We start from the raw sequence: 18,370 nt of genomic DNA on the forward strand, positions 1-18,370 counted from the left end.
CCCTAAGAAAGGATCAGAGGCGAGATATATTGTGCTGAGTGAAAAACGAGATCAAAGCAAGAAGGAGAATACCAGTAGGAGTCGTGCTGTAAGACCGAGGCAACATCCTACTGAGGCGCACAACCGGCGGCCGGAACGCCGAGGAAGTATTTCTATATATAGCTTCAGGCAATACTTCAAACCAACGGCAGGACAGTCAGTCATAGGCGGGCTGTCTCACTTAAATCACCTAAGAAGACATAGGGGGCAACCTGTGGAGAGGGGCGACTCTAGGGTCCCGGAAGAGCTCCGAGCCTACCCGTCATACGGGTGCGTCCCAACCATAACACCGGGAGGGACGGAGGATTAGCAGAACATCATCTAATCGAGTTGTGAGGGAACACGAGAAACAGACACAACAGTTGTGGGGACTATCCCGTAAGCACAGCAGGGGAGGACCACAACACATAGCGCAAGCAGGAAGGCACAGATTTCCACCTGCAAAGGGAACTCTGGAGGTGCCATTGGACCGGCCGGACTTGCGCAGCCTGGTTGACCGTATTCCGGACTGAGGACCCAGAGATCTTCAGTAAAGAGGTAAAGAGACTGCAACCTGGTGTCCTCGTTATTTACTGCGACCGGCACTTCACAACTACACCACCATTCACTACTCTAACACGGGACGTCCCCCTGGCAGGCAGGGCCACGGACCGGGTCTAGCCACCGTGACAACCCCCAGAACAGAGACTCAGAGGCCCGGTACCGGGTACCCCTCGGCCCTGCGGCAGTGGGGGCGCTCCACATTGCTTGCAGACCTCAAATAATGCAAGAAAAAAAAAAGTTCATAATCATTTAGAAACAACAATACTAATGTTTTAACTCAGGAAGAGTTTGAAAATCAATCTTTTGTGAAATAACCATGATTTTTAATCACAACTTTCATGCGTCTTGGCATGCTCTCCACCAGTCTTTCACACTGCTTTTGGGTGATCTTATGCCACTCGTGGTGCAAAAAATGTAAGCAGTTCTTCTTTGTTTTATGGCTTGTGACTATCCATCTTCCTTTTGATTACATTCCAGAGGTTTATAATGGGGTTCAGGTCTGGAGATTGTGTTGGCTATGACAGGGTTTTGATGTGGTGGTCCTTCATCCACACCTTGATTGACTTGGCTGTGTGGCATGGCGCATTGTCCTGCTGGAAAAACCAGTCCTCAGAGTTGGGGAACATTGCCTGAGCAGAAAGAATCAACTGTTTTTCCAGGATAACCTTGTATGCGGCTTGATTTATACGTCCTTCGCAAAAATTAACCTGCCCAATTCCAGCCTTGCTGAAGCATCCCCAGATCATCACCGATCCTTCATCAAATCTCACAGTGGGTGCCAGACACTGTGACTTGTACGCCTCTCCATGTCTCCATCTAACCATTAGACGACCAGGTGTGGGGCAAAGCTGAAAATTAGACTCATCAGAGAAGATTACCTTACTCCAGTCCTCTATGGTCCAATTCTTATGGTCTTTGGCAAACTTCAGCCTGGCTCTCCTTTGCTTCTAATTGATTAAAGGCTTTTTTTCTAGCTTTACATGACATGAGTCCTGCCTCTAGGAGCCTGTAACGAACTGTTCTTGTCGTGCACTTCATCCCAGCTGTCATTTGCCATTTGTAAATCATTTGATGTCATCCTGCGGTTGCTGAGTGACATTCGAATAAGATGACGGTCATCCCGGTCAGTGGAGAGTCGTTTTCGCCCTCTGCCGGTCTGTAGCTTTGCTGTCCCCAATGTCTGCTGCTTGACTTTGTTGTAATGGACTGCCGTCTTAGAAATTTTAAAGATGGAGGCAACATGATGCTCACTGTGTCCCTCTGCTAGCAAAGCAAGCATTGAGTCCTTCTTTTCCTCAATCAAGACTTTTCTTTTCAACTCCTTTGCCATGGTTAAAAGTTATTTTTTCATTCCTGTATAATTTTGGGATATTACCAGCACTTGTTTTGCCATCCAGCTTGTCCTATTGCAAGACGATTGTGAACAACACAGCAGTGTTTTTTTATATTTTCCTTCATTAAATAAGATTTGGTTCAGGTGATCACCTAATCAGAAGCACATTAAGTTGAATGAGGCGTCCTCTGGTTGGAATTCAACTGACACTGGAATGGAATGGCTGTCAGACATGTACAGAAGCTGATTTTTATAAAACTGTGCAGTGGTCTCTTAATTTTTGCCAGAGCTGTATATTCATATACATATATGTTTACCAAGTAAATGAGCAGGTAGACTTCCACCGGAAGCAATATATTCTGAACCATAATGTTTCTGCAATTTGCTTCTCACATACGCATGTAGTTCCTCATAGAGTGGCACGATCTGGAAATCAGAAGGATCAGCGTATCATTGTAAGCCAAAGAGCATGAAAATGGCATTAAAATAATATAAAGAATATGGGTGAAAATTACAACATTCAATTCTCCGGTGGCGGCACCATAAGTGCTTTTGGATCCAACATCTTTTAGTCTATTCAATTTGCCTGAAATTTGCTTTTCGCGTTAAACACAGATCCCAGACGCCACCTGTATGAGAAATAGATATTGCTGCACTTATAGATTACTTTCTACTGGACACAAAGGCATTGAGTCCAAATATTTTTTACTATGTCACGCAAGGAAAAAGTGAAATTGCGAGGGGAAGCCCTACCAGCAAGATGGTAAAAAAAATAATATCTTACATATACCTCCCAACCTTCACAGAACAGAAAAGGGGACAAATCATGCGGCACATGCGCCAAGGCAATTTTTTGGCCATGCTCATAATCACACCACCTAGTCAACACCCATTTACCATTTTTTAGTAGCCTGGCAGGAGGAGATACCAGAGGAGACAATGTGGCATGGAGAAATAATTAGCAGACCACCTGAGAGAGCAAGGACCCAAAATCCAGGACAGTCCAACTCTATCTGGGATGGTTGGGATCTGTGGATTTATTTTTTATCTCATTAATTCATAGTTGTAGAAGCCACAACTATTTTAATGTAATCTTGTAATATGAGGTCTTGCCAGACTAACAATCTTCTCTGGTTATTGCAATTTTGCTGCGTGCGTTTCCCTTTATTTAATGCATCTTTGGTGCTAATTTGAAGCAGTGTTTCTAATCTGTTTTTTTTTTTACTACAGAAAAGTTTTGATTCTGCACTTAAAAATTGAACTTTTTTTCTGACTCCCCATAGAAGCTTATGGAGAAAAAGAAGAGCACCACAACCATGCAGTTTCATGGCATCTGTATATATACTGTTGCCAGAGTTTTCATGAAATTACATACATTGCACTTGTACACTTAAACGGAGCAGAATTTCTGTACAAGAAAAAAAGCAGCATAAAAAAGCAGCATTTGTGCTGTGTGGGCACAAACAAAGTGGATGTGATTTCATGAGAACTTTCACCCTCTGTGAGTCCAAAAATGCTGCAAAACTGAGCAGTTTTTGTGCATTTTTTCCTCCATACTCAAGGCTTCAATGGAGAGCCTGAAAAAATGGATGTAAAAAAACACAAGTTCCTATATGTAAACTCGACTCTGCTGTCCTAAGGTGCCTGTCTGCACACCCAACTCTGTGGTTCCATCTGCCGTCCTACATATTCAACTCTAATAGCTCCACGCTGTTCCACGTGCCATCCAGCTCCTTTGTTCGACACTGATCCATGTGCTGTTCAGCTTATTAAGCTACATTTTTCCACGCTGATCCAGGTGTTGACCTGCATATCTACCACTACATTTCCTCAGGCTGTTCCAACTATATCCCCTGTACCTTCCTGCATCAACATCTCAGCTCTGTGCTTGACTTTCAGACAAAGGGTTTAGTGAATCTACCTCCCCAGGTGAGCAGTTTTGACCCTGCTTTTCCTGGCCTTGGCATAGATAGTCTCTCCAAGCATCAAGTAACAATGGCAATGGGCACATCATTGTCATGTCTACATATTTGAAGGGAATGGCTGCCGAACTCCCTTGCCTGTATGCTACTTGACCTAACCCAGACCTTGACCTTAGCTTTGTGTCTGAATTATACAAACTGGTTCCTCCTTGGATTTGTTGCCCTATACTTATTCGTTCTACTCCTAGTTCTGACCCTTGGTTTATCCTCAGACTTCTGTCTATACCTTATCTTCATGCTTGTCACGTCCTGACTGCTTTCTTGTTGATAATCATTGACTATATTTTTGGCTACAATTCCATAATTTGCTGCCAATAGGTGACTTTTCTAGGGAAAGTCAATAAAACAAAACAACAGCAAAAGTGCCTGCAGGAGTTAAACGGAACCTGTGATGAGAAAAAATATGGTATTAACCTGCAAATATGGAGTTAATTTGCACTTGGCAAACACTGCCGTGAGAAAATTAACTTTATTCCCCTCCGCAGCACTCCAGTTTCAGCCATGGGGGCAGTGCTAGTGCTGGTTCAGTCACTGCTCTGAGAATACAGAGTGGCGGATGTAACCATGCCCCGGCACTAATTGACAGCCGCAATGCAGAGTCAATGTGAGTCAGTGCCGGGTGCACGATTACAGCCGCCGTTCTGTATACTCAGAGCAGTGACTGAATCAGCATCGGCGCAGCCCCTGTGAATGCTGCGGGGGGGAATAAAGTTCATTTTCTATCCCGCAACGTTCAGCTAAGTGCAGGCGATGGGCAGGTTAATAACGCTATTAACCTGCATATTAACCCCATATCTGCAAGTTAATAGCATTTTTTTCTGGTGACAGGTTCCCGTTAACAGTGAAGAATCAGGAGATACTTTTGATTCTGCCCTATAATTTAGCTATCACCAAACAGATGGTGGATTAGAGGATCCACTTGATAGTCCACTTGTTGCATCTGATGAACCCTTGGCCAGGTACCAAGGAATCACTGGCATGGTATGACAATGATATAATTATTATTTTTTCAGATACCTGTTTAAATGTTTCTTCCACGTCGTTCATCAAGTCTTCTCTACTGTATTGGTATTTGCTATCATCAGTCAAGGTTTCATAATTTCCTCGCCAATAATCTCCATAATCTTCGTAACCTAAAATTCAAAAAAGGGATTTACAGTTACAGCAATATTACAAAATTGTGTAGAATGTATCACATTAGCTTTGTTTAACCTTTACAACTTTCCATATTTTGGCATAAATTTGACCTAAAAAAATAGATTTTCACACAAGACATAAAAATAAACAATGGGACTATTTCTAAAGAATTTTTACTTCACCAAATCACAGTCAAACAGATTGTATTCTAATGGAGGAAATTCAAGACCATTGTTACCTGCTACCACTAGGAGTGGTTGATCAATGAAGATCACTCCGATGTATAATATTGTGCAAGGTTACAAAGAAACTCAAGAAAATCGCAAAGCAACTAAAGGCTTCTCTCACATTAACTAATGTTAATGTTTATGTTTATGAGGCCAACATTAGGACACTGAACAACAATTGGGTGTATGGCAGGATTGCAAAGAGACAGCCACTAACCACCAAAAAGATCATAGCTGCCCGGCGACAGTTTGCTAAAGATCACTTGGACAAATGAGAATACAATTGGAGCAATGTTTTGTGGAAGGATGAGCACAAAACAGAGTTTTTTTTAAATGGACAGCATTATGTGTGGAGATAAAAAAAACACTAAATTACAGTAAATAACCTCATACCGTCCGTGAAATATGGTGGTGGCAGTATGATGGTTAAAGCCTGTTTTACTACATATAGTCCATCATGGGTTGCCATGTCATTGATAGAATAATAAATTCAAGATTTTATCAACAAATTCTAAAGTAAAATGCCAGGATATCTGTACATGAGCTGAAACTTAAGAGAAAGTGGCTCTCATAGCAATATAGTTGCCCAAAGCTCACAAGTTGTTCTGCAATAAAATTATTAAAAAAGAATAAAGTTAAAGTTTTGGAATGACCAAGTAAAGTCTTGACCTTAATCCAATAGAAATGTTGTGGAAGTATCTGAAGAGAACAGTTCATGGAGAAAACCCACCAACATAACAGTTGAAGCTGATTTGTATTGAGGACTGGGCTACAAGGGGATCGCAGCACTTACTAAGAGCAAAGGTTCACATACTTTTGCCATTCACAGACGTGATATTGGACCATTTTCCACATTTAAAAAATGACAAAGTCTAATATTTTTAACTCATTTGTTTGATTTGGTTCTCTTTATCTACTTACAGGACTTGAGGGAAAATCTGATGTAGTTTTTGTCAGATTTATGCACAAACTTTTAAACACCATTATATTTCATCAATAGCATCTGAAGAAATTCAGTAGCCTGCTTCTCAATGTAGTGATTGTGCTGCTGATTTTGGAATTCAGTATTCTCATTTTAAAGGGGATGTCCATTATTTAGACAACCCTTTCTGAATGACAATGTTTCCCCCAAGTCAAATAATAACACCGTTGCAGTGGAGCCCCTCGAGCTCTCAGACTCTCCTACAGACGTAATAAACATCCGGGGGGGTGAAAGAGCAGGCGCAGCTAACACAGTATGCGGTAAGCTCCTAAGCTCCCTCTAGTGGTGGCTGCAGGTAACTGGCATGTTATCTTACAAATCCAAACATACATAGGGTATTTGGATCTCTGTATCAGAAACGTGGAGTTTTAATAGATAAACTTAAAATGATCAGTCTGGAATTTTAGATCTAAATAGTTAAAAATGTATTAGGCATACATTACATTTTAGAAATAGAAGTATAGATATCAATCTCACCGTTCAGTCTAGCAGCTTCATTCTCCAAGTCAACATATTCTTCATAAAGTTTTCTCATTCGTTTTCCAGCTTCTGCTCTCCACCCTTCCCAGACCCAAAGCCTCTCATGATAGTTTTGGCTCTCTAGCATGATACGATCCAAACCTAAGTTCGTGATTGTAGAGAACACATTACAACAGATTTTCCAGGGCTGCTAACTCTACTTTTGTATTATGTTGATTAACCACTTTAATTGCCCCAAGTCATCACTAGTCGAAAAAATGGCCCCTTCAACAAAGTTGATCATGGCAAATGTTCCAATGGCCATCAAAGATTATATTCATTGATCCAGATCTAGAATGGTGATAACTCGCTCATCTACAGAATGGGAAGTATCCAGCATGAACGGGGCAATTGCCAGATATGAAAAGTGGTGGTCTACATGCCAAGCCACTGCTCCATTCAGAGGTGGCTATGCAGACTTGCTTTAACCAGCTCCGTGAAACTTCTGCTGTACGTATATGATGCATGTTGACAGTAGTGGGCAAACTCCAGGCAAGGCAGTTCAGTATAGGTTGCCCATCAACTCACAGGCCCAATAGCAGCTGCATGGTCTTCCACCCTTGGCGGTGGGCCACTGGGCGTACTGGTTGATTCTAGTAGGACTACGCATGCAGCTTCGGACTATATGGCAGGAACAATACATGAATAAAGCAGTATATTACCTTAGATTCTCAGACTTTTTATGCATATGTATGAAGATATTAGGGTGGGTTTCTGCTTTTATGTTTTTATATATTGTCAGATGCTATTAGGTTAATATCCGAATAATCTTTCATAAAGGCGGAAAAGTGTCTAAAATGATATACCTGGTTCAAAGGGCAGGCAGCTTGATCCATCTGGACTGCATACAGTTTGTGTACTGTAAATTGTGCTCATCTCGTTTAGAATTGCATTAAGCTGCAAAGAAACCATTTTAAAAACATCTGAGATATAATGTAGATCATTCTCATCACAGTGCTGTTCTGCTGTACATGAACTCAATAGCTGTATTCAGTGAGCTCCCCCTAGTGGTGGCTGCAGGTTACCAGTATATTATCTAATGAATCTGATTATATAATGGGGATACTGGGTGGGGAGCTCTGTATCAGAAAAACAGAGCTTGCTTCAATGAATATGATATATCGGGTGACAACTAGTGAACAGTCAGATCTTGAAGTTGATGTTTAAATATCTGAGTGACTATGACAATAGCCAAAATATAATAACTAAATAGTCAGGTCAACTCCAAAATGTCAGATCTTGTGAGGTGTTCTCAACTTTCAGTGGTTAAAACTTGACAAAAGACATCCAAGGAAGGAGAACCAGTAAAACTGAGGCAGGGTTATGGGCGCCCAAGCTCCCAAAGTTCCTTACATTTCATGTCAGACATTATAAGTTCCGTTTACTCTCGAAGAAAATCTGTCAGCAGGTTTTTGCTTCCTCATCTGAGAGTAGCACATTGTAGAGAAAGAGACCCGGAATCCAATGATGTATCACTTAGTTTACAGGGAGCAGTTGTTCTGACATTATCAGAGTTTTTAGATTTAGCAATGCAGCAGAGCTGAGAAAGCTAACCCCGCCCACAATCAGCTAACCCCGCCCCACACCAGGCTCTGTATTTACATTGTTTATTGACAATAAGCTGCTTATCACAGGAGAGGGCAGTTTCTAACAAGAGCCCGCACAGCAGCTAATCACAGCAATGATAATGTCCTGGTGATAAAACCCTCAGTGTAAGTGGAACACAGCACAGGGCGGTAGCACACGTCTTCAGCGCCCTGACAAGTTACATGAAAGTGTGGATCCTGGCTGGATGTGACTGCATTACACCCGTCCAGGCTGCATATAGCAGGTTTTGTGGGCTTGCTAGCACAAGATGTTTTACAGTTCAATGAGGGAGACCACCATTCAAAAATAAACTTTTTACTGAGCAGTAACTTGGTAAGGGTTATATAAAAGGTAAAAAGTCTTATGAATATTTCTTTCACAGCATGTTTTCCCCATAGTATCCTTCCTCTGTAGTTTACTCCACGACTTCTAGGCACACTGTTCCTCCCTTCTTTGCCACAACCCAGCTTTAACGCTACAGTCCTGATTCACAAGTCTTCTTTACTTGCTAAGCGGTTCTGCATCCAATTTATTAAACTACTGGCACCCTGGATGTCCCTTCAATAGTCCTGGTAAGGCCTGTTACTTTCTGTATACTTCTGTATAACTTTGTGTTATAAGCTCCAGGTCTTGTGGCTAGCCATCTTATCCTAGGACCTGTCTCCAGAAGGCAGCTCTGTCTCTTTCTGTCACTTTTCCTTAGGATCACGCTATCCCTCGCTTTTAGTCCCCTCTTCCACAGGATCACCTTCACACTTCAAACCCTAAGCATCTGGGAGTGCTCGTATACTATTTTCGAGTCCCTGCGGCTGCATGATTTGCGGCTGTTAGACAGCCTCAACACATGTGGGGATTGCCTGTTTGTTAGAGAATCCCCACATGCATTCAGGCTGTCTAACAGCCACAAATCATGCAGCTGCAGGGATTCGAACATAATATATGAGCATGCACCCTTGTCCAACCATCTTTCTCAGAAAGGTTTTAATTAGAGCTAAGCCAGATCCTATCTCTTCCAAAGTTTATCTGAGGCCTAGCTGAAGGCACATATAGAAGTGAGCTACAAAAATTAGGGTCCTCCCATGAGGTACACCTTGGCACATTTATACACTTATACACTTTTTTGCTCACAATCGGTTCACTAAAGGTGTCCCATTTTTATGTGTGTAGTAATAGTGGAATTTCTGAATTAATTAATTGTCATATGCTGATGACGTTTGCTAGTATATATGTTGGACAAAGCAGTTCTCTGTATAATGTATGGAAAAGGAGTCATAACCGCAATATCAGTGCTTAATTGGGGGGTGTCCGAAAACATTGTAGGCTTACAGTTTACAATAAGAAAGAAAAGCAAATTTCATGTCTATTACAATTAGGAATGAAATCTGCTAAAATATCATAGGTTCCATTAAAGGGTTATTCCCAAAATATGAAGCTATAGCCTAGGTAGAGAGAAATTACTAATTTCTCCGGGTCCTATTCATTGTCCATGGGACTGCGAGAGAAAGGAGAGTACAGCTCTCTGAGGTCTCTGCAGGCGGAGCCCAGCAATCAGTAAATTAACCTTTATCCTATGAATAAGGGATAAATTGATATTTTGCCTATAACCTGTTAATGTGAATTTCTATAAACAAATATAGAATAACATATATTTATTTCCAATTATTTATGCACTTCTGGTCAGATCTCTACTTACTCTAGTGTACTTGTCAGTTGGTAGAACTCCTGATCCTTTGCTTCCCAGGTGGATAAGCTGTAATTTTACCATATTGTCCGTCACTTCATTTACTGGATATTTTGTGGAGAAGTCACTGGCATTCGAGTAAAATTCTGACCACTTTGCTGAAGCCGCATTCTGGAAAATTAAGTATATTATTACATTACTTTGTGCATTCTGTAAGGCAAGTCAACACATAACATAATACATGATTATACAATATAATGGACTGCAGTATTATATAGCTTGTGACTATCAAATAGTAGACATTATAGGCTGAAGGGTAACTTGACCAAAAGTGAAGGGAAATACCATAAAACAAGGGTATAAAAGAAATATACACACGGTAAATGCAATCATCAGACTGTTATTCTTACTCTTGTTGTAGGACAGAGGTGGGGAACTCAAGACCTGCGGAGCTATTCTCCAGCCCATCTGCAGATTCTTTTGGAACGCAGTGCTCAGGCTGGCAGCTGCATTTTGATGTGTTCACTCCTGAACACTGAGTGCAATGAAGGACCTTGTCCAGCCAGTGTTGGCATCAGGACGTACTTTGTGGGCGGAGTTACCATGCAATGCTATGTATCCTACGTAATATACAGGGTGGCCAAAAGTAGGTGGACAGTATGTGTAATAGGGTTATGAAGGGGGAGATTTAAACCAATCAGATTCCACTTTTCATTCTTCACAGACTCTTTGTAAAATGAAAGGTGGAATCTGACTGGTTGCTAAGTCAACTGAATCAGTTTCACAGATCCAGTTTTCACAGATAAATCTCCCCAAAATGGCAAATAATTTAAATACAGATCAAAGAAAATGGATTTTAAAAGAGTATTGGAAATCTCAAAATGCTGAAACAGAGCAAATTGGGTTGAAACATTTGGCACTCAAGCCCCAAAGAGACAAACCATTTACCGCATTCGTGACAAATTCGATGCCACTGGCTCAATCCTTAATGCTCCAAAACTGGTCGACCCAAAACAGCCTGTACAGATAATAATAAACAACTTGTTGCTGAAACATTTGTTCAGAGTCAAAAAAAGTCCACCAGAAGAGTCTCTTTAGAATTGGGAATTTCACGAGCTTCCATCATGCAAATCTTGAAATCTATTGGGTGGAAAGCTTATCGTCCACGTCTAATTCATGGTTTATTGGAGGATGATCCAGACAGGTGGCTGCAATTTAGTGAGATTATGCTTAACGAAATTGAAGAAAATCTTGTAATTTTAGATAACATTATGTGGAGTGATGATCTGGCCATATTAACCCCTTAAGCCCTAAGGGTGGTTTGCACGTTAATGACCGGGCAAATTTTTACAATTCTGACCACTGTCCCTTTATGAGATTAAAACTCTGGAACGGTTCAGAGGATCCCGGTGATTCTGACAATGTTTTCTCGTGACATATTGTACTTCATGATAGTGGTAACATTTCTTTGATAAGACTTGCGTTTATTTGTGAAAAAATGATAAATTTGAAAAGTTCACAATTTTCCAACTTTGAATTTTTATGCCCTTAAATCACAGAGATATGTCACACAAAATACTTAATAAGTAACATTTCCTACATGTCTACTTTACATCAGCACAATTTTTGAACGAAAATTTTTTTTTGTTAGGGAGTTATAAGGGTTAAAAGTTGACCAGCAATTTCTCATTTTTACAACACCATTTTCTTTTAGGGACCACATCTCATTTGAAGTCATGTTGAGGGGTCTATATGATATAAAATAACCAAGTGAGACACCATTCTAAAAAATGCACCCCTAAAGGTGCTCAAAACCACTTTCAAGAAGTTTATTAACCCTTCAGGTGTTTCACAGGAATTTTTTGAATGTTTAAATAAAAATGAACATTTAACTTTTTTCACACAAAATTTATTTCAGCTTCAATTTGATTTACTTTACCAAGGATAACAGGAGAAAATGGACCCCTAAAGTTGTTGCACAATTTGTCCTGAGTACGCCGATACCCCATATGTGTGGGTAAACCACTGTTTGGGCGCAGGGCAGAGCTCGGAAGGGAAGGAGCACTATTTGACTTTTCAATGCAAAATTGACTGGAATTGAGATGGGACGCCATGTTGCGTTTGGAGAGCCCTTGATGTGCCTAAATATTGAATCCCCCCACAAGTGACACCATTTTGGAAAGTAGACCCCCTAAGGAACTTATCTAGATGTGTGGTGAGCACTTTGACCCATCAAGTGCTTCACAGAAGTTTATAATGCAGAGCCGTAAAAATAAAAAATCATATTTTTTCACAAAAATGATCTTCTCACCCCCAATTTTTTATTTTCCCAAGGGTAAGAGAAGAAATTGGACCACAAAAGTTGTTGTGCAGTTTGTCCTGAGTACGCTGATACCCCATATGTAGGGGTAAACCACTGTTTGGGCGCATGGCAGAGCTCGGAAGGGAAGGAGCGCCATTTGACTTTTCAATGCAAAATTGACAGGAATTGAGATGGGACGCCATGTTGCGTTTGGAGAGCCACTGATGTGCCTAAACATTGAAATCCCCCACAAGTGACACCATTTTGGAAAGTAGACCCCCTAACGAACGTATCTAGATGTGTTGTGAGTTCTTTGAACCCCCAAGTGTTTCACTACAGTTTATAAGGCAGAGCCGTGAAAATAAAAAGAACATTTTTCCCACAAAAATTGTTTTTAGCCCCCAGTTTTGTATTTTCCCAAGGGTAACAGGAGAAATCAGACCCCAAAAGTTGTTGTCCAATTTGTCCTGAGTACGCTGATACCCCATATGTGGGGGGAACCACCGTTTGGGCGCATGGCAGAGCTCGGAAGGGAAGGAGCGCCATTTGGAATGCAGACTTAGATGGATTGGTCTGCAGGTATCACGTTGCATTTGCAGAGCCCCTGATGTAACTAAACAGTAGAAACCCCCCACAAGTGACCCCATATTGGAAACTAGACCCCCAAGGAACTTATCTAGATGTGTTGTGAGAACTTTGAACCCCCAAGTGTTTCACTACAGTTTATAACGCAGAGCCGTGAAAATAAAAAATCATTTTTTCCCACAAAAATGATTTTTTAGCTCCCAAATTTTTATTTTCCCAAGGGTAACAAGAGAAATTGGATCCCAAAAGTTGTTGTCCAATTTGTCCTGAGTATGCTGATACCCCATATGTTGGGGTAAACCCCTGTGTGGGCGCACGGGAGAGCTTGGAAGGGCCCTTTTCAGTGCAGAATTGGCTGGAATTGACATCGGACGCCATGTCGCGTTTGGAGAGCCCCTGATGTGCCTAAACAGTGGAAACTCCCAATTCTAAATGAAACCTTAACCCTAGCCCCAAACCTAACCCTAGCCCCAACCCTAACCCTAACCCCAACCCTAGCCCTAACCCTAACCCTAGCCCTAACTCTAACCCTAGCCCTAAACCTAGCCCTGACCCTAGCCCTAATCCTAACCCTAGCCCTAATCCTAACCCTAGCCCTAATCCTAACCCTAGCCCTAACCCTAATGGGAAAATGGAAATAAATACATTTTTTTAATTTTATTATTTTTCCCTAACTCAGGGGTGATGAAGGGGGGTTTGATTTACTTTTATACCGTTTTTTTAGCAGATTATTATGATTGACAGCCTTCACAGACTAAAAGACGCTTTTGATTGCAAAAAATAGTTTTTGCGTCTCCACATTTTGAGAGCTATAATTTTTCCATATTTTGGTCAACAGAGTCATGTGAGGTCTTGTTTTTTGCGGGACGAGTTGACGTTTTTATTGGTAACATTTTCGGGCACGTGACATTTTTTTATCTCTTTTTATTCCGAATTTTGTGAGGCAGAATGACCAAAAACCAGCTATTCATGAATTTCTTTTTGGGGGGGCGTTTATACCATTCAACATTTGGTAAAATTGATAAAGCAGTTTTATTGTTGGGGTCAGTATGATTACAGGGATACCTCATTTATATCTTTTTTTATGTTTTGGCACTTTTATACGATAAAAACTATTTTATGGAAAAAATAATTATTTTTGCATCACTTTGTTTTGAGGCCTATAACTTTTATATTTTTTCGTTGATGATGCTGTATGGCAGCTCATTTTTTGCGGGGCAAGATGACATTTTCAGCGGTACCATGGTTATTTATATCCATGTTTTTGATCACGTGTTATTCCACTTTTTGTTCGGTGGTATGATAATAAAGCGTTGTTTTTTGCCTCGTTTTTTTTTTTTAACTGCGTTCACTGAAGGGGTTAACTAGCGGGACAGTTTTATAGGTGGGGTCGTTACGGACGCGGCAATAATAAATATGTGTACTTGCTCTGAGCAGACGCTGGTAAGCCACCTCCCTGCAGGACTCGGATGCAGCCCTGCAGCCATTTTGGATCCAGGGCCTGCAGGGAGAAGAAGGTAGGAGACCCTCGGAGCAACACGATCACATCGCGTTGCTCCGAGGGTCTCAGGGAAGCACGCAGGAAGCCCCCTCCCTGCGCGATGCTTCCCTATGCCGCCGGAACACTGCGATCATGTTTGATCGCAGTGTGCCGAAGGTTAATGTGCCAGGGGCGGTCCGTGACCACTCCTGGCACATAGTGCCTGATGTCAGCTGCGCTAGTCAGCTGACACCTGGCCGCGATCGGCCGCGCTCCCCCCGTCAGCGCGGCCGATCGCATATGACGTACTATGCTGTCACTGGGAATTAAGTCTCAGGTCACTTCGACGGGAAAGTACATCATATGGGATAAATGGGTTAACAGACATAATTTTATTTACTGGTATAATCAGAACATGCATTTAACATTAGAGCAACAACTAAATGAGCCTGGTGTCAATGTTTGGGGTGGTATTTCAAGTTTTGGTGTTTTTGGACCATTTTTTTTTTATGGAACAGTCACAGGAGATAAGTATCTCAAAATTCTAATGAATCAAGTTGTTCCTCAGTTACAGCAACAGCCTAATTGAAATGACCTTTATTTCCAACAAGATGGGGCACCTCCACATTATTCAAGAGTAGTCCGCGAGTATCTTGATGAATCATTTCCTAATAAATGGATTGGCAGAAGAGGCCCACTTGACTGGCCGAACGTTCACCAGACTTGACCCCAATGGATTTTTTTCTTTTGGAGAGTACTCGAGGACAAAGTTTATAGTTGAAAACCAAAAAGTGTCAGTGATTTGAAAAATTACATAAGAGATCCATTTCAAGAAATTAATACCCAAAGAGACTTGTGCAAAAATGTTTGTCGAAGTGTAAGAGGCAGACTTCAAAGCTGTGCAAATTGTGATGGAAAACAGTTTGAGCACCTGCGTTGATAAAATGTAAGGGCTTTTGTATTATTGTTCAGAATAAAATTTAATTGTCAATGTTATGCTTGTGTTAGTAAATATAATTTTATATATAAATCAAAATAAATGTTATTATTTTCTGTCCACCTACTTTTGAACCACCCTGTATATACTCCATACCCAGTGTCTACTCCTGTGATGTCTATACTTCAGCCCTGGTGTATCCTATGTGATGTATATACTCCAGCTCCAGTGTATCTTCCTGTGATGTCCATACCGCAGACCTGTATCTCCTCCTGTGATCTATATTACGCAGCCCAGGTGTATCCTATGGGATGCTTATACTACAGCCCTAGTGTATCCTGCGTAATGTATATACTCCAGCCCCGGCGTCTCCTATGTGATGAATGTACAGCAGTCTCAGAGTCTCCTATGTGTTATATGTGTAACAGTCTCAGAGTCTCCAATGTGATGAATGTACAGCAGTCTTGGTGTCTCCCATGTCTTAAGTTCTATAAATGTAACGTGAGCAGTGATTTCCCACTGTGAGGAGACCTGCAGTGTAATATACTAATATACTTCTGTATTCGGTATGACTTACTGCTGCAAGTTCTTTACAAAACTTATCATCGCAGAGAGTCACCTGCGCTCCAGACTGATGCAAACCTGGAAAATTAGCAACATCATCCATACCACCTAACATCACACGTCTCACCATAGAGAAGCATCTCCAGTCATGACATTCGGGGGTGAGTTATTTAAACGTTTGATTAAATATAACAGGATATTTTTCAAGTCAATAATTTTCTACAGCCCCCTAGTGATAGACAAATGGCCCTTGGCAGAAAAAAGGTTTCCCACCCCTGTTATAGGGTGACTTACAACCCAAATTACCATGCTTTTAATTCCATAGTAGTTTTTTTTTTTTTTTACATAGGATGCCTTTTATGAATGGCTTCAATTCCTTTGGATCCTCGTTCAGTCCCTATCTTTTGCTTAAGCTGTTATTTGTCTACTGTTCTGAACAGATCCTATAATTAGGCACTATGTGGTATAATTATGAGTACACTGTATACTATATACAAGGTACTAATAGAAAATACAGGCCTGGGCATCATTCAATACAGTGGATCCTTGCAGACCCTACAGAGGTGATTAACATAGTAATCATGATATCCATATTAAAGAGTACCTGTCACAAAGTCTACAGCAGGCAAATTTTGCTTTTGTTTTATTCCTGTTGCTCCCCGGAGTATTCTGATTGTTTGTTCTTTTTTTTTTTTTTTTAAATAAATTGGTGAACCAAGAAAAATGTTGGGGGAATTGGGGAGTGGTTATTCAAATAAAGTATTTTTTGTGTGTGTGTTTTTTTATTACTGGGTTAGAAATCATGCTGTCTGATAGACACCTCTCCATTACTAACACCAGGCTTTGATGCCAGCTGTGATTTTTGACAAATCACAGCTGACATCAACCCCAAGCCCCATTATCCCGATTCTCAACACACCAGGGCAATCGGGAAGAGCCAAGACAAAGCGCCAGAATTGGAGCATCTAACCACTTCTGGGGAGGCTGCATGCTGGCGTTTTTAGGCTGAGAAGGGCCCAATAACCAGGGACCTTCCCAGTCTGATAATATCAGCTCACAGCTGTCTGCTTACCTTTCCTGGTTATCAAAAATGGGGGGACCCACATCAATCTTTTCATTTATTTATTAGGTTAATATATGTAAAGTAACCAACACACTCAATGAACTAATTACAGATCTCACAAATATCTATCTATATCTTTGCACATCTTTAACACCTAAACATCTGTATTTTAAATTTTGCACTTTATTCTGGTACGTGTCACATGGACAGCACACGGATGTCACACTTTACGTCATACGTGTGCAGTATGCATTGTCCTCCGTCTGCTAGAAAAAGACAGACCTGTCTACGTGTGAGTCACATGGACATGTGTGCCAACCCATAGATAATAATGGGTGCATGTATGTGCAGCGCCCCAGAGTCCTGGTCGTTGCAGTAATGTTGTTCTTCCACCAGGGGGAGCGATATTACGTCTGAAGGCAATAAGGGAGATCTCCTGTCCAGGTATCACAAACACACCACACACTTCACACTCCAGTCCACCAGGGGAAGCAAAGGTTCTATCTACTAGGCCACTCCTCACAGTTAGGTAAAACTGGTGGGTTGGTTAGAAAGTTAGAGAGTTCTTGGCTGGAGATTGAGAGAGAAAGGTCTCCAGGCCGAGCTATCTGGAGTGATCTCCAGCAGATCCAGACTTCGGTCTGAGGAGGACGAGGGTCCACGGAGCTGCGCCTGCACCCCATGTGGCAGCATCCCAGGAAAGAGACATTGAAAGGAAGCGTGTTCTAGTGAGTGAGAAACGAAGGCATAGCAACAAGTGGATACCAGAGAGGATAGTAGACGTGAGGAGCTGCATCCTTCTGGTGCGCGTTCCGGTAGCCAGAATACCGAGGGAGTAAAGTGCTCTATGCCATTGCTTCAGAGACTGGCAGGACAGTCAATTCCAAGTTGGCTGCCCAACCTAAAATACCTAAGAAGACAGGTGGCAACTTGTGGGGGTCGGGGCGTCTCTAGGGTCCCTATAAACAAGCCTCAGGCCATCAGTCATACGGGTTTTGTTCTATCCAATCACGGAGAACAGAGAGAGAAGAGTAATAACAGTGAGGACTTCATTAGAGCTTAAGCAAGTGAGGACCTACTGTGTTACTGTGCGCATAGGAAGGCTATTGCATTCCACCTGGATAAGGAGACTCTGGATTTGCCTTCAGACCGGCCGGACTCTGCCTACCCTGTGATCCGGTGCCCTGGACTGTGGACACCGAAGCCTTCAGTAAAAGGTAAAGAGACTGCAACCTTGTGTCCTCGTTATTTACCGCGCCTTACACCATCACCATCTACACTTCTGGGAAGCCCTGGGGATACACTTCACCTGTGGGAAGGTATACCATCTTGCTGCCATAACATCACCCCAGCGGACCCCTAAGCAGCATCGGTCACCCTGACCGAATACCACAGGTGGCGTCACGAAC

At 41.7% G+C, this 18,370-nt stretch overlaps 1 protein-coding gene across 1 annotated transcript in view; it reads right to left on the reverse strand.

The window, feature by feature from the left end:
* The window catches only part of ACE2 (angiotensin converting enzyme 2), a 98,261-nt gene that overhangs the window by 57,895 nt on the left and 21,996 nt on the right, over positions 1-18,370 (reverse strand). Inside the window, exons 2-6 of the mRNA XM_077294183.1 lie at positions 10,043-10,201; positions 7,569-7,659; positions 6,721-6,864; positions 4,915-5,030; positions 2,233-2,341 (exon numbers count right to left, since the gene is read on the reverse strand). Of these exons, the coding sequence (XP_077150298.1) occupies positions 2,233-2,341; positions 4,915-5,030; positions 6,721-6,864; positions 7,569-7,659; positions 10,043-10,201 (619 nt within the window). The remainder of the gene's footprint in view (positions 1-2,232; positions 2,342-4,914; positions 5,031-6,720; positions 6,865-7,568; positions 7,660-10,042; positions 10,202-18,370) is intronic.

This window comes from Ranitomeya variabilis, chromosome 3, assembly GCF_051348905.1.
Source record: "Ranitomeya variabilis isolate aRanVar5 chromosome 3, aRanVar5.hap1, whole genome shotgun sequence".
NCBI classification, from domain to species: Eukaryota; Metazoa; Chordata; class Amphibia; order Anura; family Dendrobatidae; genus Ranitomeya; species Ranitomeya variabilis.